The sequence below is a fragment of the Aristolochia californica genome, unplaced genomic scaffold (genome assembly GCF_029961685.1).
Source record: "Aristolochia californica isolate CCGP_79_NKW_82.1479 unplaced genomic scaffold, dmAriCali1.0.hap1 SCAF_10, whole genome shotgun sequence".
NCBI lineage: Eukaryota > Viridiplantae > Streptophyta > Magnoliopsida > Piperales > Aristolochiaceae > Aristolochia > Aristolochia californica.
The window spans coordinates 30,797,318-30,817,728 of NW_027181771.1; the positions used below are offsets into that span (position 1 = coordinate 30,797,318).

Below are 20,411 nucleotides of genomic sequence, written 5' to 3' on the forward strand. Positions count from 1 at the left end.
CCTAGAACAATTGAACAATTGAACATAAATAGAAGACTAACATAACTAAAACACCTTTAACTGAGACTCTTCTGTGAGACCTCCTCTTGTGAGACTCCTATAATATTCTACCATATTAATTTTGGCTTTGCGAGAGTCATGTAAGACTCTTCCATATCTGCTCTTTAACACTCCTCCTCAAGTTGGAGTTTATAACTTTAACTTACAATGAAAAAGTTCTTGGTTTTCAATCTTCATAGGCTAATTTTTTTCATAGATGTTAAATCTTCATCATTTGTTCTTCCTTTTTTGAATATTTTGATCACATAAAAATTACCACAATATGTAGAACAAAATACCTCTTTCTTGTACTTCTTCTCCTCAAGTTGGGGATAAAAAGGACATAGAAACCCAACTTGGACAAAACACAATGTGGGAGAAGAAAATCACGCATAGCCGTACTACAAAACTCCACACACCAGTCAAAACAGTCATAGTTTGAAACACACTCCGTTCAATTTTAAAGGCAAACTAATGGCCCAACTTTAGGGCAAAGAGACGACTCACTTTTTAAGTCTAGCTCAAACACAAATCACCTTTTGAGTGAAGAATAAAAGAATTAACTCAAGTTGGATGTTGGGCACACTCGTATACTTTTTAGGTAGTGGGTTTAGGCATTGCTCTGAAGTGATGAAAACATAAGAAGATAAACTAAAGAAATACTAAAGGAAAACAATTTTAATTGGAAAGTGGCAACTATGCAACACTCATACTTCCAAACGAATTTATGCTGATGTCAGCCTTACTATAGGTGTCACAGAAAACAGACATAGGATAGGGACCCTACACACTTCAATCAGGAAAAATCCCAAGTCATACCTCTCCTAGGGCAATAATCAAGCATGTAATTGGTCAATTGGCAGTACAAGTCATCAACCCTAGGATTATGGTAGGAAAAAAATGGAAAAAAGCTAAACTTGGTGTTTGATTAAAAGCAAATTTTGAAATCCCTTTTCTTGGAGAGCTGAAATGTCAGAGAAGAAGATAAAAAGGGGTGTTTATAGGCTCTGAAGATGCAAAATAAGTGAAGAAAGGAAGAAGAGAAAACAACGAGAATGAGAGAAGAGAAGAGTGCGTTGAAAGAGGCACTCGATGGGGTTAAAAATCAACCCTTTTTTCCCTTTTACTAATGACTTAAGTAACTTGCTGTCTATTTACACAATTACCCCTCATAACTCAAAACCATATAACTTTCTAACTACACATCAGAGTAACATGTAACCTGACCATAGACTTCTAACACCTAATCTTACTGACATTCCTGCAGACTAATACTTGATATTAAAATGACCAAAATGCCCTTAATTGATATTTAACTAGTACAATTAGAAGTCTTTGTTGTACTCAATTCATTTAGTCTCTGGAAGTTAAGTATTAGTATGTTTTCTATACTAAGTCGATAGCTAAGTTGAAGCATTATACATAGGAAGTCATAGTATATTTGCTTTTGGAAGTCTATTTGTTTTCTGCTTGTTGTGTTTTAGCACTCTTTATTATACTGTAACTTACGCTACAGAATAATGTATTTATGGAGGTGGTCTCTATTATCTAAAAACAAGTCGACAGTTCTCCTTTTCTTTCTTCTCACTTTCTCTGTTTCTTTCTATTGTGCTTTTATTTCTTTACCACTCTGTGTAGGAATATTTGGTTTGAAGCTGCTACAGTTGTTGCTGTGGCCCCACCTGTGGAAATTCCTGCTGAAAATGTTTTGAAATCTGCTTTGGCCGGAGGCCTTGCTTGTGCACTTTCTACTTCTTTATTGTATCCTGTTGATACCATGAAGGTAATATTTTCACTTAAAGCAATTGTAAAGTAGTCGCCAAAATGTTTTCTTTAACTTGTCTCAAGAGATGTCAAGAGAAATAAGGTTGAAGTAGCGAAATATATATTATGTGAAATCCATGATTATGGTATGGAAAATGAATACACCTCCTCCCTGTCCACCTCGCCACCCCCAGAATACAGACTACCACTCTGACGCCAAGTCCTTCTTTGGACCCAAAGACCAGCCCCCCCAAAATCACCCTCAAAACCTATTCTACCCCCCACCCCCCCCTCATAGCCACCTATCAGTGCAGGAATAGGGGGCAACCCAGGCAGATCCTGCAGGGTGAACCCAATGCCCAAACCAGCTATCCCAGAGACCCTATTACTAGCCTCTTTATTTTCCCAGATCCGGGTGAGAGGTCACAATGCTTTGTGGAAGCTCTACAGTCATAAAAGCATAGATTCAACCCTGAAACTTGAGATCAGATGATGGAACTAGCTAAGCTGATGGGTGTTGTCTACATAGGTTCCCTCTAGGGGGACAATCATTTCTCCAAAGTCCAGAAGAGGAATGATCAATGATCGTGATCTCTTGGAATTCTCGCAGATTGGCTCGGCCCAGTGTCGTACATCAATCAAATGCCTCCTCTCTTCAATCAAAGCTAACATTGCAAATTTACAAGAAACTAAAGTCGCCTCCTTCCCCCTACCTTTGTGCGTGAAACCTGGCCTTCCAAAAATCCCGGTTGGCACAGGCACTACGGGCGGCATTCTCCTTATCTGGGACCTTGGAACAATCGAAGTCCTTGATAATTTTTTGGGTTGCTTCTCCATCGGCGTCAAAATTCATGACAAATGTTCTTGCAGCTTATGGAGCCTGGTGGGTGTTTACGGCCCCACCCAATACAATGAGAGACATCTCTTTTGGGATGATCTCCTATCAACCTGTCAACGCTGGCCTCTCCCCTTGCTTCTCGCTGGTGATTTCAATGTGACTCGTTTTTGCCATGAGAAGTCCTCTCCAGCCCTTAGAATTACCGCTTCAATGTGTCACTTTGCTAACTTCATTGGTAGATGTGATTTGGATGAAATTACCTTGTCTGGCAAGACCTTCACTTGGTCCAATGGTTGCCAGCCTTCCTCGACAATGATGTCTGGTTGTGTCTATATGACAATAATAGGGGTAAGGTCCTCGGGTGCACGGTGTCTTATCATTGGCCGATCATAATTGATACTCACTTCGGTAGATGGGGACCCCCTCCCTTCCAGTTTGACAATACCTGGCTCAATGATAATACCTTTGATTTGACCCTCTCAAATGCTTGGATGAAGCTTGTGGCTGCTGGTCCAAGAGATTGGTCTCTCCCATTGAAGATGAAACTACTCAAATCTCAACTAAAATCCTGGTCCTTGGGGCATCGGTCCGTTCTCTTGGCTGAGAAGGCCTCTCTCCTCAACCAAATGACTTCCTTTGATGCTGCGGAGGAAATCAGGTGTCTTTCTTCCACTGATATTGCTCAATGCCATTCTATTCAAAATCAATTGCAAACTTTTGCTCAAAATTCGCTGGTTTGATGGAAACAATGTGCACGCTGTAAGTGGCTCTCTGAGGGAGACGCAAACATGAAGTTCTTCTACGCCGTTGCATCAGCTAGGCGTCGGGCCAACCGTATTACCTCGCTATGCATTGGTGGCGAAGTAACTTCGGAAAGGCCTCAAATTACTAATGCTTAGTGGGTTTCTTTGCAGGTATCTACACAGAGAGTTACCCATCCTGACCTTATTTCCAGTGCGTCAATCTCTCCTCAATTCCAGCTGTGGCTGCTGGTCTAATTGAGTTACCTTTCTTCACCCGAGAAATCGAGAAAGCTGCCCTGGGCCTTCTCTTTGATTGTGCTTCTGGTCCAGATGGATATAATGGAGAATTTTATCGTAGATGTTGATCAATAATTAGCGCGGATGTCATTGGCATGGTCCATGATTTCTACCATCAGTTATCACATTCAAGAGCATAGGAGCTTCTTTCATTGCTCTAGTACCCAAAAGACTTGTTGTGGAGCAACCTGCTGACTTTTGGCCCATAAGTCTCACTACCAGCACTTACAAGATTCTAGCACGTCTGCTCGCTAACCGTCTCAAGGCAGTTCTGCCTCTCATCATTCATCATGGTCGATGCACCTTTATCAAGGGAAGGAACATCCTAGATTCAGCAATGGCTTGCCGCAAGCTCCTTCATTTTCCCTCACTTTCCTCAAGCTGGACTTCGAAAAAGCTTTCTACCTAATTAATTGGCAGCTTTTGGATACTCTCTTGGATAAAATGGGCTTCGGATAAAAATGACATTTTTGGATTCAAAGTTGTATATCCTCCGCTAGTTACTCAGTGCTCCTAAATGGAACTATTTGTGGTTACTTTAAAGGAATGCGAGGCATCCGACTAGGAGACCCATTATCCCCCCTACTCTTCAACATCGTGGCTGAATACCTTTCCTGAATGGTTTACTCGGCCAAAGAAGTGGGATGGTTACTACCTATTGCTGAGCAAGTTGCTTTTGACATCCCAATTCTTCAGTTTACCGACGACACCATCTGTTTTGGGGTGGGCACTTATGGACCAAATCAGAAAACTACGGCTCTCCTCGGCCTTTTTGAGCTTGCATTGGGACAACAAATAAACTGGAGGAAAACGACTCTCTTTTGATACTATATTGATAATGTGGTCCTGCACGACATGGCTGAATTTCTGGGATGCTCCTTGGACGACACGCTGGCCACCTATCTCGGCCTTCCTTTATTTGATACCCGACCTACGGCTGCCCTATGGTCCCCACTCATTTAAAAGTTCGAGAAGAGACTGACCACTTGGTGCGGCAAACTTCTATCCACTACGGGGAGACTAACATTGCTGAAATACAACTTGGGGCTGGCCTACCCAACTATCTCCTATCTTTTGTGTTGTCCTGCCTCGGTCTACTCTAAGATCGACACCATTAGAAGACACTTCCTTTGGCAAGGTTCCAAGGACACTTTCAGATACCGTCGAGTAAATTGGGAGGAGATTTGCCTCCCTCGACTCAAGGGAGGGCTGGGTATTTGCCCCACAAAAGAGATGAACTACACCCTCCTTCTAAAATGGATTTGGAAATGCAATACCAAACATAGCAGCATGTGGAGAAACATGGTGGGTTTTATGTTACAGCATACTGGCCATTGATGGCGGGAGGGAGGTACTCATCGCCAATTATCCCCAATTTGAAAATCTATCTTCAACCTGCTCCCCACCTTCAAAACTGTAATGTCCTTCTATGTCGGGAATGGGAGGACTCTCCTTTTCTGGAATGATGAATGTTGTGGCCCTTGTCCTCTCTTGGATGATTTTACTGCCCTCTCCAGAATTTTCTCTTGGCTAATCTACTCGGTTGCTGACGCATGGAACAACCAATCTTGAAATCTCCATTTTCGTCAGGGCTTAAATGACGAGGAAGTCGATGCCCTCTAGTTTCTCTTATCTAGCCTCAATAGCATTGTCTTGCGTGATCATACCTAGGATAAGTTGATTTGAAAACCTAATGGCCATGGTCTCTTCTCGGTTGCCACCACATATAACCACATTTGTGGATGGGAGTCCAACTCCCCGGAGCACAATGCCTCTGCAGCTTGGAAACTTTCAGCCCCTAACAAAATAAAATTCTTCATATGGACAGCCATTCGGGAGCAAATCCTTCCTGCCGACAACCTTCACAATCGTAGATTCACCACTCCAGACAGTATCTGCCCCCTCTGCGGCACCTGTGAGGAGTCGGTTCATTATGTTCTCCTTCACTGCAGCTACTCTTGGGGTGTGTGGATGGCCATGTTTCAGAAAATTGGCATCCAGTTGGGGCTCCACAGTGATCTGTTTGGTACTATCCAAATAGTCTTGGGGACAACTATCCCTAAAATTGGCAAATTGCTCTTCTCCGCTTGCCTGACTTGTGTTCCTTGGTGTCTTTGGCTGGAACACAACAACCGACGCTTCAACCTCAAATTCAGCAATGTTGAGAGCAGTGTCATCTCCACCGTGGGCCTCATCTCTAGTTGGCTTCACACCAGAAAAGAATTTGCTCCCAAGGCGGGTATATCTCTTTGATGGAATTGGCGTCTCATGGCGCATATGTCGGGTCCTCATAAACCTCCTGCCATGGTTGGGTGAACCCCTCATCCCAGTGATTGCATCAAAATGAATTTCGACGGTAGAGCCTTGGGGTGCCTGGGTCTAGGGGTGGCTTCGAACCGAGCTGGCTCGCGCTCGGCTCGGTTTGATTCGGTATCTCTCAATCTCAAGCCAAGCTCGAGATCTGGAATAGGCTCGTGTAAATTAATGAGCCAAGCTCGACCGAATCCAGGTTCGGCTCGACGACTCGCGAGCCGGCTCGTTAACGAGCTGAGTCGGGAGCGGGAGTGGGTGGGGGGGGATTCTTCCTCCCCTCGTCACCGCCGAGCCCTTCCTGTCCGTTGTTGTCGCCGTCGACAACTGCTCGCCGGCCTTTCGATTTCTTGCTCCGATTTTTTCTTCCCCTCGCCTTCGCCTTTGTTTCCGTTGCATCTCCCTCGACGACACCGACGTCGTAACCCCCTTCCTCCGCGTCGTCTCGGCCAAATAGCTAATTCCCCCCCCCCCCCCCCCCCCCCTGCACGAAGACGATTTGCACGTGCGAGATCATAAAGTGAAAAAAAAAAAACTTTTTCCTTTAACTCTCCTTCCTCATGACTCTTGAAGAAATTGAAAATACATTTTAGTAGAAATAAGTTTCTACGGACTATTAGTGTCTCATGTTTTTTGTAAACATTTTTCTAATAGAAAATTCTTATTAAAAAAATCATATAATTTTCTAAGTAAGATTTTCCTGCCAAGATGGGCTAGAAAATCGTATAGAAAATTTTTGAATAAGTATTTGACAGTTGATGCTCTAATACTTTTAGCAGGAGGCAATTTTTATTGCAATTTTGTGTTTGACATTTTATTTGATTAAAAATTTATGGATAAGTATAGTAATATATTAGATTGATTATTAATTTTTATTATTTCCCTAGAAGAGGCAATAAGAGGTCCATTTAACTTTCCTAAGAAAATTTTAAAATATTTCTTGTAATTTTCTAATAAGTCACTAATAGTAATAGGATTTTATTTAAAGTTTTTTTTGGAAATATATATCATAGGAAAAAAATTTCTAGTTTTTCCGAGAATATAAGTTTCAACCAGGGGCACTAAGGAGACCATAGTAAATTTATGGCTAGATTCAAAAATTACAAAACAAGCTAGACAACATTTGGAGTAAAAAAGATTAATTTTGGTGCGTTTTAATCCATTATTGAAATTCAATCCTGAACCTCCTCTATCATTCTTTTTTTAAAATGTATGCATAATTTTATATATAATTTATTTGACATATATTTTATATAGAGTATTAAATGTAGGTTAAGCTCGAACTCGGGTAGAGCTTGAGCTCGAACTCAGTTAAAATTATCAGGCTCGTGTTCGATTACAATTTTAGGTTTGAGGCTAGGGTCGGCTCAAGCTCGAGTTCAAAATATTTAAATCAAGCTCGGCTTGAACAAGGTTTGGACTCAGCTGGATTCGATGCCACCCTTATGCCCAATTTTAAGTAGAGGTCATTCCCAATTTTATGTAAAATGTATGCATAATTTTATATACAATTTATTTGACATGTATTTTTTGAAAAGTTTTAAATGTATGTTGAAGCTCGAGCTCGGTTAAAATTATTAGGCTCAAGCTCGATAACAATTTTAGGCTCGAGCCTAGGCTCGGCACGAGCTCGAGTTCGAAATATTTAAATCAAGCTCGGCTCGAACATAAGTAGGTTCAGGCTCGGCTTGGCTCGATGCCGCCCGTACCTGGGTCCGGTTGGAGCCTGGGGCGTCTTCAAAAATTGCTGACGCAGTTATTCTCTCCTATGCTGGTCCGGTTGGTGTTGCAGATTCAACCACTGCCAACATGTCTGCCCTCCATTACGGTGTTAAAATTTTCAGTGACTGTCTTTAAGGAAAACTTCTTATTGAAGGTGATTATATTGTCATCAGCTAGTGCTCGGGATCCGCCTCCCCTCCCATGGTGACATTGGCCCATTCTATCCTCCATCTCAGACATTGTATCTAGCATTTCATGTTCTTGGCATCATGTTCCTAGATCAGCTAACTCTTCAGCCGATAGATTAGCTAAACTTGGGACCTCCCTACAATCTGTCACTGTTTGGGACGGTCCCCCAAATCTGTAATTTAGTTCTGTTATAGGTTTCTCTTTTAATAAAATCAGCATCATTTAAAAAAATAATCTTGAAACTTGTATAACTTCTACGTATCTATAATTTTCAACTTCTTACTGCTGTTGGCTTTGCATAGCTTTTCCTTTGAAACTACCTGATCACAGAGTTTGGTTTTGATTGGAAGCGTTGTGCTCTGTTTTGCTTAAAGTAGCTGCTTCTACATTTCAACCTTCTTTTGTTTATTTTATGATGGATACTTTGTCTGAACAGACTCGGGTGCAAGCATCAACTCTCTCTTTTCCGGAACTTGTGTCAAAGCTTCCACAAATTGGTGTACAAGGATTATACAGGGGCTCCATCCCTGCTATCCTTGGGCAGTTCTCAAGGTTGGCTTTTTCGAAGTTTGTTTTCCTTTTTGTTGGGAAAAGATAAAAGAAAAGTTCATCAATGGTTTTATATGCCAAATTATTTTCATTGACATTCTTGTCTACAGTCATGGACTGCGCACTGGAATTTTTGAAGTAAGCAAACTTGTATTGGTAAATGTGGCCCCTACACTTCCAGATATTCAGGTATGTGATCAGAGTGCTGCTGCATTTTTCCTCTATTGTATACTATCCTGCAATGTAATATCTTTCCCTTTGTGCCTCGTACTTCTCTCTCTTACCTTTACTTTTGTAATTTTTTTCCTTTGTGTATTTAGTTTTATGTTATTTATTGTTATAACCTTTCAAAAGCACCCTTTCTTCCCAAAAGTCTAATTTATTGACCCAGTTTAAAAGCCAGAGTTGGATTGTGAATGAATTCAGCAAACAAAGCTAAGAAAATAGAGAAGAAGAAAATAAAAGCTGAGCTAAAAGTGCTTTCGATCTCTATGTTACTGCAGTTTCTTCAATTCTATATTTATAATCATTTCCCAGAACTAGGTTTTCCGTTAAAACTTGGCCATAGACTTGCCAACTCAAAGTAAATTATTGACTTAAAGACTTTCCTAGGTGTGAACTAATTTTAATTCAACTAGGACTTCTGAAACGAGCCATTAGAAGAAATTCAGAAGCTAGTGAGAAAAGAACTTACAAATAATAAAATTATTAAGTGTAGATTTTCTCAAGATAAACAACTATCAGAAAAGAAAAGAAAACCTACTTACTATAAGCTTTCTCTAATTTGACTCTCTTTAAAAATGAAAAAAAGACAACTGATGACTTAAAAGAAGCTGACTTTCCCATTTCCTCACTTTCTGAAAATAGGCCATACTAGAAGTAAAACTTCTGAGCTGTTTTTTTCCCTCTTCTGAATTATTTTTCCCATAATATCCTCTTTGATATGCTGTGCATCATGAATGTTGTTTCATTTCTAGTAGAAGCTCCTTTCTAGGATTCAAGCCAACCACTTCTCTTCTCCTTTTTGTTTTTCACATAGTTATACACTAGATATACCAACCTGATTCAGTAGTTGAAGGCCAGAACGTCTTTAGATTGGTATCCTAACTACTGGATCAACTTAATTTCTATGTTTAAACCATGAGATGCTCTTAAGTCAGTTCAGGGCTGGAAGGAACCTGTTGTGGACTTGTCTGAAGTAGAAGCGTGGAAACTGAACATTTAGGATATGTGAAGAAAGATGTAAAATAGGAGAAGCAAGGAGGAAGAATGAAGAAAGAGAGAGAGATGAGAGAAACTTGAGTGTGTTGAATGGCACTGGATAGAAGAAATGCTACACCCCCTTTTCTTTTTATTCTTCACTTAAGTGACTTATTGTCTATTTACATAAATCTTTATAACTCACTAACTAGACATCGGAATAACATGTAATCTGGATCATAGACTTCTAACAATAACCCAATCTTGTTGACACTCCTATAGACTTATATAGAAAATGTAAAATATAAAAATATCCCTACTTGATATTAAGATTCCCTCTCAAGTTGGAGTATATATTTCTAGAAAGTTCAGTTTGTTACAAAATATCCAAACTCACACTTATCTGAAACTTCGGTAAAAATATCACCAAGTCCGTCACCTGGCTGAACATAGGGGTCTTCCTCATCACAACATCTCGAATTAAGTGGCAGTCAATCTCTGTTTAGTTCACTCATGGAAAACCGAATTGTTTGCAATGAAAATAGTTGCTTGGAGAATACATGTAGGTTTAACTCCTAGAGAACATATTAACTCCCATTAGCTTAGTTGCCGTGTGTATGTACTTTGCTTTTGCACTTGAGCAGGCTACCATATTTTGCTTCTTACTCTTCCAGCAAAGTAAATTTTTGCCTACAAATAATACAATTCCTAGTAGTAAAGTTTCTATCCAGCTTTGATCCTACATAATCTATGTCTGAAAAAAACTGTGTCTATATATGATTGTGTAGGACTCAAAGAACAAGCGGTTCTTTTAAATACTTCAAGATTCATTAAGCAACTTTCAAATGAACTTTACATGGACACTCTATGAATTGATTCACCACTCTTACAGCAAACAATATATCGGGAGGTGTAACTATAACATACATCAATTTTCTAACCAATTCAGATACATTGTTTTATTTTTAAGTTCATCATGAAAATCATTACTAACCTTTATTGGTGTCTCTACAGGTTTAGCACCCAACAAGTAGCATATCCATAACATACTTCCTTTGGGTTAAGACAATGTGTCTTACTCCGAGCAACTTCTATCCCAAGTACTTGAGTGAACCTAGATCTTTGGTTTGAAAATACTTATTGGTTGCTCCTTCACTTCTTCAATTTTTTTTTTTTTTTTTTTTGAAAAAGATGTATTTATATTAACAAGAGAAATTACAGAAGAGGGAGCATATCCCTGACAACCAGCGATTGTAGGGTAGCTCCCTGCTTAGTAAGCACATTGGCTGCCGAATTTGCGGATCTCAGAATGTGAGACCAAATACAAGATAAAACTGAGGTAATTTAAATAATCTCCCGAAAAGTGTCCCAATGGCACCACGGGGGAGGTGATGCATACTTTTTTAATCTCCCCTAACCAACATAGCCAGGAGGTTGTTCCATATATCCTTTTCCTTCTAGATCACCATACAAGAAAGCATTCTTGATATCCAACTGCAACAAGGGGCATTCATTCTTAATTTACTACTATAGATACAAGGATTTTGACTAAGGTCAATCTAGCTACAACAGAGAAAGTCTCAAACACATCTACTCTATAAGTCTAAGTATACCCCATGGCTACTAGACTGACTTTATACCTATCAATAGAACTATTGGCTTTATATTTCATAATATGTACCCAAGAACACCCCACAATTGCAGTGTCAAGAGGTGGATCACATAATATCCATGTACTTCGGTCATTTAAGGCCTCTATCTCAACATCTATAGTTTGCTTCCACTGAGGAGATACTAGTCCATCGTACATTGAAAAAAAACAATAGGACAAGAAGACAAGAATAATGCAATTTTTTTTAATTGACCAGAAAAAAACAAATGACACAATGAGAAAGAGGATGTCTGTTTGACATACAAATACCTTTCCGAAGAGCAATAGGAAGATCTAAATTACTAATCTCTGGAGCTGCAAATGAAGAAGATTTTGGCATAGGTGGGAGAGAAGATAGCAAACATAAATCGATACCTGCACAAGCAGTGTAGGCCCCACTTCAAAAATTAGTGTTTTGAACAAAAAAATTCTAATCTAAACACATTCATGCAAATCCAATCTCAATAAGACCAATTGACACCCTAAACTAGTGAAATTTCTTCAAAAACTGGTTGACATCAGCCTTCTTGTAGATGATACGTGATTGGATGTGCCACAGATGGAGTTGCACATGACGGGGCCAAATAGGGGTGCACTGGAAACACCACCAAAGAGAGTTTTCCTAAGTGATAAGGCCACCCAGGGGCAGCAGCACTTCACAGGTGAAAAACAACTGCAACTGCAGCAGTTGGGGTGCAGGGGCACGCATAGCCAGTTGCGGCAGGGCCAAATAAGGGTGCATTGGAAACACCACCAAAGAGAGGTTTCCAAAGTGATACAACAACCCCAAATCTTCAGAAAGCCCACCCAGGGGCAGTAACACCTTTACTGGGCTCAGAAACGTGAAACAAGCAAAAAACAGCCACATCTGTAGCAGCTGGGGCACACACATCCAGCTGCTATTGCATAGGCGCATGCCGGGCACAAGGCGACATGTGCAGCAGGGTGCGTGGAGCACACGATAGCACGCGCATGGCCAGCAGCTGCTGACTAGCTGTTTCCTTTGAAATTTGAAATTTGAGTTTTCCACCTATCCAAATGGATTGTGATAGGGTTGTTTGAGACAAATAAAAGGGGGATTTGTCTTGATTATGTGGCATATTCTCATAGGACATTGTCTGATATGGGGACACCCCATTCTTGTCAAGGTTCAGTTCTCTTTGTTTTGGCTTTGTTTCTTCTTGAAAGAAAGGCTTAACTTTTCTCCCAAAGTAAGCTAGGCCACACGCTGAGGAACTATTTGATTGGACCCCTTCGCCGATGATGGAGCAGTGAGCTGAAGGAACGGAGGAAGGGAAGACCGATGGAAACGTCAGATATCGAGGCTCAACAGAGACAAGAGGATAGGGGAAAATCGCCGGCGATGGAGGAAGATGGGCCTTGGAGCACGGTGAAGGGAAGGTCTGCAATTCACAAAAGAAGCAGCAGAAGAGGAGAAGCATCGTGGGTACATGGCGACACAGAAATCTCGATGGAGCTAACGCAGGGTCAGGCAGTTCGTATAACGATAAGGAATGGGCAAAGACGATCGTATATCTCTATCCCCCTTGCTTCAATCTCAGATTTTTCCCGCGTTTTCAAAGAAGGAGATAACAGAAATGCTCCGCGATTTCGTGAAATCCGTATTGATGAAATTTCTTTTACCATATCTGTATTCCGGAAAAAAGGTATCAGAGAGCTAAAAATTCTTCAGAGGAGAGGACTCAAAGTCATGGCGCGCGTGTACTTACCGGAATTTCTCGGCGACTATCACTGTTGGAAAGAGCTGCGAAGCTCGATCCTGGCTCTCGACGAGAAAATTGTTAAGACCTCTGTGACGAGAAAGGGCACAAACAATCTACCTCCCCGGAAAGATATTCGTCACTTCCCCCCCCCCCCCCTTCCAATGTCCACTGCGAACAACAAAATCCCTAAACCCTCTTTCTCTATATCACCCACAAACCCCCTCCAGAAAATCCCCCAGACTCCCGATAAATTCCTGGTCATAAATCTACCCCCGGATCTTTTCGAAAAAGGAAAACAGAAACTCAGCACAAGCCTCATCGTGGAATCCCCCTCGGCGAGATGGAATAGCCTCAGACTCACTCTCTGGTTAGGCGAGTTTTTCTCTCTCCAACCAAAAATTGCGTGGATGGCACCCGGGAAGTGGCTGGTTACTACGAAATCGAGAGAGGAAATGGAATAAATTTTGGGGAATAAGAAATGGCTACAAGAAGAGGAACTATTTGCGACGGAGTGGGAAACAACTCTGGTAGGGCAGCCTCTCGGCCAATGGGTTTCAATCCGTGGCCTACCAATCGAACTATGGACGGAGGAGGTACTCAGTAAAATTTTTACTTCCTTTGGAAAGATAATACAATGGTCGGAATCCACGGTGGATGGCTCCAAACTGGATGTTGCTATGGCTTTCGTCGACCCCAAATGTCAATGGAGAGAGACATGCTACCAAAAACTGAGCTTCGGTGAAGATTTCGTATGGCTAGAGATGTCTTTCGGGGAGCTCGGTGTACTGCGGCCGCCGGATGCGAAAGAGAAACACTATTCCGGAGACCAGCGTGACTCTGGGACGAGAGGGGAGTTTTTCGAGAAGCACATCGATCCTGGAAAAAGAGGTACGTCTGTCAGCTAAAGTTAATTTGCTTTCTGATTCAAAGTTTGAAAAAGGGGACTTTGCAGTCGAGGCTTTTAAAATTATTTCGGAACCCCAAAAAGCTACCGTGGGTAGCGTGTCTGGGCTCTCCTCTGGGTTACCCCTCACAGCACCAAACAGATCACTCACGGATTCCAATGAGCAATGCACTCATTCCCTCCTCACTTCAATTCAAAATTCAAATCAAAACAAGGAGAAGGGTGCACCGAGGACAAATACATTCTCGGAAGTCGTGTCCCTTCAAAATCCAAAAAAAAATGTCAGCGTATCTCGATAAAAGAGCCTGGTTCAGAAATCAAGTCTGACACTTCACGCCTCTCGGATAATACTGGTATATCAATTTTTTCAAATTCCAAGAATACCCTCTCCCCTATCTTGGCGTCTTTCTTTTCATCTAGACCCAAGTTTACCACTCATCCCAAGTTTATAGAAAGGAAAAAACAAAAAGAGAAGATAAATTTGAACCTCGAGCCAAGAGCCTCTCATGCGCGTTAGCCCGAGGAACCAGTATTCACGTTAGGCTCTGACGCATCAAGCTCAGATTTAGGAGAAAGTCACGAATCCGCCTTCCCCCCGACTTCTGTCTCTTTCGGGGAATGGAATGAACATTCTCAAGGAACTTTTCTAAGTCTTCTTCAAATTCCTGCCAAGCAAGGATCAGACATAGAGAAAAGAAAGGTTGGCGAATTTCACAGAATTATCAAACACTCAAATGGAGACTGATTAGGCAGAATACCCAGGCCAAGGAAAATTCCCAAACAGGGTTCCAAGCTCTCCCCCTCTACAGAATACTTACCAGAGAAGTAGAGGAAATCTGGAAACTAATTTATCTCAGAGAGAAGCTACTAGCCTTGCTGTAAAAAAGAATATAGATCCGGCCCCTTCTCCCACTGACAGAGCTGAGAGTATTGTGAAGGAACTTCACATGGAGAAGAAAAATTATGACGAAGAGACATGGAAAAATATGATGGAATTGGCACGCCTAATGGGCGTGATGTATCAAGAACAGCTGAAAGGGGACATTACGGCGGTGGGAGTACATGGCCGGGGTAGCAAATGATCTTGCTATCTTGGAATGTCAGAGGGATTGGCACTACTCGGAAGCGCGGCACGATATCAAGTTACCTATCTCAATTCAAGCCTTCAATTGTCATATTCCAAGAAACAAAGTGTCAAGAGAGGACAAATGATATTGCCAAAGAACTTTGGGCGTGCCCCTCAATAAAGTGGGCAACGGTGAATGCTATTGGCCACTCCGGAGGTATCTTTGTTGCATGGGACTTGACAAAGTTTGACTCTCTTAATATCATGGAAGGTCGTTTCTCTTTGGGTATACAGTTCAGAGATCTCTCCACTGACAGAATTTGGTGTGTGGGTGGATTATACGGTCCAACTAGTTACAGAGACCGTAGCCTACTCTGGGAAGAGTTTAGTACGCTTCTGGAGAATTGGAATTTCCCATGGCTCCTTGCAGGGGATTTCAATGCCATCAGATATTGTCATGAGAAGAGCCCCCCGGCTACCCGCATTACAGCCTCTATGCTAGGCTTCTCAGACTTCATTGGGGGGAATGGTTTGGATGAGATTCCCTTATCCGGGAAGAATTACACATGGACCAACAGTCAGCAGCAACTCGTATTATCTAAATTGGATCGATTCTTGGCATGTAACAACTGGCTGCAGATGTTTGGAAATGTTACTGGAAGAGTTCTGAACAAGGTAGGCTCAAATCATTGGCCTATCTTGTTGACATCAGTGTTTGAAAAATGGGGGCCTACGCCTTTTCGGTTTGAAAACTCTTGGTTAATGGAGGAAAATTTTGAGTCTCTTATTCATGGTTGGTGGGATGAGGGTTCGAGTCTTGGTAGAAGGGAGTGGGTACTTCCCCTAAAACTGTGCTTCATCAAAGGAAAAATTAAGGAGTGGGCCACTAGTCGTCATACTTCTTTGGTTGCTGAGAAGGCTTCTCTCATATCCCAGATTGCGGCTCTGGACGTGGTGGAGGAACAAAGGTACTTAACTTCCGATGAATTTTCGCTTTGAGTCTCTTTCAATTTTAAGCTAAACACTATTCTACACCGAGAGAAAGTTCGATGGAAGCAAAGAGCCAGATTCAAATGGCTAAAAGAAGGAGATGCAAATACCAAATTTTTTCATGCCGTCGCTTCGGCAAAAAGGAGGTCCAATCGAATTACCTCATTATGTATTAATAATGAGGTAACGTCATGTCGGATATCAAGTACTAATGAGCTAGTTAAGTTTTTTACAGAGTTATACTCAGAGGAGTGTACCAGCAGGCCGAAGCTTACACACGTTAGCTTTTGTCGCATCTCCACAGCAGCGGCAACACTAATTGAATCTCCTTTTTCTTCGGCTGAAATTGAGCGGGCCGTCCTGGGCATGGAGAGTGACAGGGCACCGGGCCCAGATGGTTTTAATGGGGACTTTCTGAAAAAGTTTTGGGCTCGTCTAAAGGAAGATATTAGTGCTATGATCCACGACTTTTTCAGAAACGGCATCACATACCGAAGCATTGGCGCGTCATTTTTCACATTGGTGCCGAAAAAAGCAAGTGTTGAGAAACCTGAGGATTTTCGCCCCATCAATCTTGTTACGAGTGCATATAAAATCATTGCGAGAATCTTAGCACATCGTTTAAAGGCAGTGCTCCCCATCGCCATTCACAGAGGTCAAGGCACTTTTCTTAAGGGGAGAGAGATTCTGGATTCCACAATGGCTGCACACGAGCTTATGGACCATTTCAGCCGTAATCAGGACCCAAGAATCGCCCTAAAGCTTGATCTTGAAAAAGCTTTTGATAGAGTAAATTGGATCTTGCTAGATGAAATAATGGAAAAAATGGGTTTGGAGAAAGATGGCGATTTTGGATTAGGAATTGTGTGGGTTCAGCATCATATTACCTTATACTCAATGGCTCGGTATGTGGATATTTTAAAGGAACTAGGGGTATTCGCCAAGGGGACCCTCTTTCCCTGCTCCTATTTAACATAGTAGCAGAATTCTTGTCCGCTATGTTCTATTCAGCGGTCGACCTTGGATGGCTATCTCCAACAAGTCCGCACCGGGCTTTTAATATTCCGATTCTACAGTACACAGACGATACTATTATTTTTGGAGTCGGAGATATGCACAGTGTTAGGAAGATAAAGGCAGTATTGGGACTTTTTGAAATAGCATCTGGGCAAAAAGTTAATTGGGGGAAAACATCTCTCATAGGATTTAATGTTGGACCAGGAGAACCTTACAGAGATGGCAAGTTTATTTGGTTGCTCTACTACTACACTTCCTTCAAAATATCTTGGCCTCCCTCTATTTCATGGGCGTATTTCTCAGAACTTATGGAACCCGGTGGTAGAAAAAATTTAAGCTTGGTTAGCAACTTGGAAGGGGCGGCTCCTCAGCAAAGCAGGTAGATTGATACTCCTCAAGTTATGTATTGCTGGCATCCCAAACTATGCGCTATCCTTCATGCCTTGCCCGTCGTCGGTATGCAAAACCATGGATAAATTGAAAAGAAGATTCCTTTGGAGAGGTTCGAGTGACTCTTTTAAATATCACCTGGTTAGATGGGATGAAGTTTGTTTGCCTAAGAAATTAGGTGGACTAGGGATTCGGAAATCAAAAGAAATGAACAAAGCCTTGCTTCTTAAGTGGATATGGAAGTTTAACACAAATTCATCAAACCTTTGGAAGGATATGGTTCGTACCAAGTTGGGCTGGAATTCGTTATGGTGGATGTCTGGGGGAAATCGGAGAGGGTTATCCTCAATTTGGAGATCTCTTTATTTACTTCTTCTAGTTTTCTCCTCAGCTTGTAGATTCTTTGTGGGCAGCGGCAGGTCTCTTAAATTTTGGGACGATTGGTGGACAGGACAGGAACCGTTGAGAAACTCTTTTAGCAGTCTATTTCTTATCTCCACTTAAAGGGAGATAATAGTGGCAGATGCTTTCGAGGGGGGTGATTTGAGTCTCCATCCCCGAAGGGGTCTTTCTGATGCAGAAGCAATGGAAGCAAGCCGTTTACTGGATTCTTTGAACCATATCAGGATGAGGCCTTCTAATGCAGACAAGCTAATATGGTGGTCTGACAAAAGCAGCAAATTCTCAGTTGCATCTGCATACAAACACATTAATGGTTGGGACTCAACGCAGAGCGAGCATGATATATACTTTGTGTGGCGTCTCTGTTGCCCTCCAAAAGTAAAGTTCTTCAAGTGGAGTGCTTGCCAAAATAAGATCCTTACAGCGGATGTGCTTCGAAGAAGGGGTCACCCTTCAATAGACCTACTATGTCCTTTTTGTAACATTGAAGAAGAATCCGCCAGCCATATCCTGCTATTATGCCAGTATTCTTGGAGGGTTTGGACCTCTATCTTTTGCAATTTGGGTTTGGAAATATGTATCTCTGTAGATCTGTTCAGCTTTAGTAAGTCAATTTATGGCTATCCCCTTCTTGGGCTCGGTAAAATGATGCTATCAGCATGTGTCAGTTTTGTGCCATGGGGGCTTTGGAATGAACGGAATAGGAGGCGGTTCGAGGCTAAATTTGAATCTGAGAAAAGTGTAGCGGAAAAAGTGACGGGCCAAATATCCACCTGGCTCCTGACAAAAAAACCTTTCTGCTCTTTCAAGGGCACTTCCATTCGTGAAAAATGGAGCAACCTAGCAAGGATGCATTTGGGGACCAAGATTCAAGTTATGAAAGAGTGGGCGCCCCCGGAGGTTGGATACTTAAAACTGAATTTTGATGGTTCTTCTCTCGGCAATCCGGGGATCGCAGGTTTCGGAGGTGTGATTTCGGACTCATTTGGCAATCAGTGTATTTCTTATGCGGGTCCATTAGGCATCTCCGACTCAACGTCTGCAGAGCTTCATGATCTTCTCAACGGGCTCCGGATTTTCAAAGATAAATGTAGTGGCCCAATTCACATTGAAGGGGATTCCAAGGTAGTCATTGGATGGGGCCGTGACACTTCCTTTCCGCCATAGAGGCATTGGGAAATTTTCCAGGAGATTTTAGAGATTACCACATTATTTTCTTGTATTTGGTCTCACATTCCGAGATCTGCAAATTCGGTAGCGGATGTATTTGCCAAACAGGGAGCATCTCTTTAACATCTTATTGTTAGGGATTTGCTCCCTATCTCTTTGTAATTTTTGCCTTTTTAATGAATTGCATCTTTATCAAAAAAAAAAAAAAAAAAAAGCTAGGCCACACACTGAGGCACTAGGAGTGAATTCTTGCTCAATCTAGTGGCGTGACATGCAGGCACCAAATACAGGATTGGGACCCTGCATAAGTTTCAATTGGGAATATCCTAAGGCACAATCATCTTGGAGCACTAATTAAAAATATAATTGCTCAATTGGTAGTACAAGCCGTTAAACCCAGGGTTATGGCATAAAAAAAGTGAAATTTTTTAACTTGTGCATCCATTCTGTAGAAAATCTTAAAATCCCCTTTCCTAGAGAGAGGAGACATTAGAGAAGGAGGAATAAAGGGCTTAATAAGTTTTGAATCGAGACCTTATTGCTTTGATATCATGAAAAAATATGTAAAATAAGAGAAGAGAGGAGGAAGAACGAAGAGAGAGAGAGAGATTAAAAAACTGAGTACATTGAATGACACTTGATGGGGGAAAAGCTCGACAACCTTTTCTTTTTATTCTTCACTAAAGTGACTTATTTTCTATTTACATAAATATCTCTCATGACTAAAATCTCTCTCTCACTAACTACACATCAGAATAACATGTAATCTAGACCATAGACTTCTAAATCTCATGATTCCTACATACTTCATAGATAATGTAAAATGACCAAAATACCCTGCTTGATATTTACAATATGTTTATCGCAGGTCCAAACTTTGGCATCCTTTTGCAGCACAATCCTGGGAACAGCAGTTCGAATTCCATGTGAGGTATTGAAGCAACGTTTGCAAGCAGGTATCTTTGACAATGTGGGAGAGGCAATCGTTGGGACCATCCGGGTAGATGGTTTTAAAGGTTTCTTTCGAGGGACTGGTGCTACACTATGTCGTGAAGTTCCTTTTTATGTTGCTGGCATGTGTCTTTATGAAGAATCCAAAAAGGTAAAAAAGTTTATCCTTTTTTAATTGTACGTTGTTATAGGTTATTTGGAAATCTAAAGTTGCCGGATAGAGCGTAATTTGGGTAAAAAAAAAGATACTGTGAACTCCATATTCTCCATGGATAATGTTGAATATAAAGAGACCTGTCTTGTTATCTTGTTCTCTTAGTTGGCCTCACAGCCTCTACCAATATTTGGCATGATAATGTTCTGCTTTTATTTTCGATTATCAAGATCACACTTTTGTCTAGATATTCTCATCAGAATTTATTCTTTTCATATTCATATCTAGGATAGAGCTGCTTGACAAATATCTGTAATGGGGGCTAACTATAGTGAAAACTG

At 41.4% G+C, this 20,411-nt stretch overlaps 1 protein-coding gene across 1 annotated transcript in view; it reads left to right on the plus strand.

Annotated features, from left to right (window-relative positions):
* The window catches only part of LOC137935913 (calcium-dependent mitochondrial ATP-magnesium/phosphate carrier protein 2-like), a 48,220-nt gene that overhangs the window by 25,946 nt on the left and 1,863 nt on the right, over positions 1–20,411 (plus strand). Inside the window, exons 3-6 of the mRNA XM_068780327.1 lie at positions 1,678–1,822; positions 8,339–8,454; positions 8,562–8,640; positions 19,834–20,067. Coding sequence (XP_068636428.1) covers positions 1,678–1,822; positions 8,339–8,454; positions 8,562–8,640; positions 19,834–20,067 — 574 coding nt within the window. The remainder of the gene's footprint in view (positions 1–1,677; positions 1,823–8,338; positions 8,455–8,561; positions 8,641–19,833; positions 20,068–20,411) is intronic.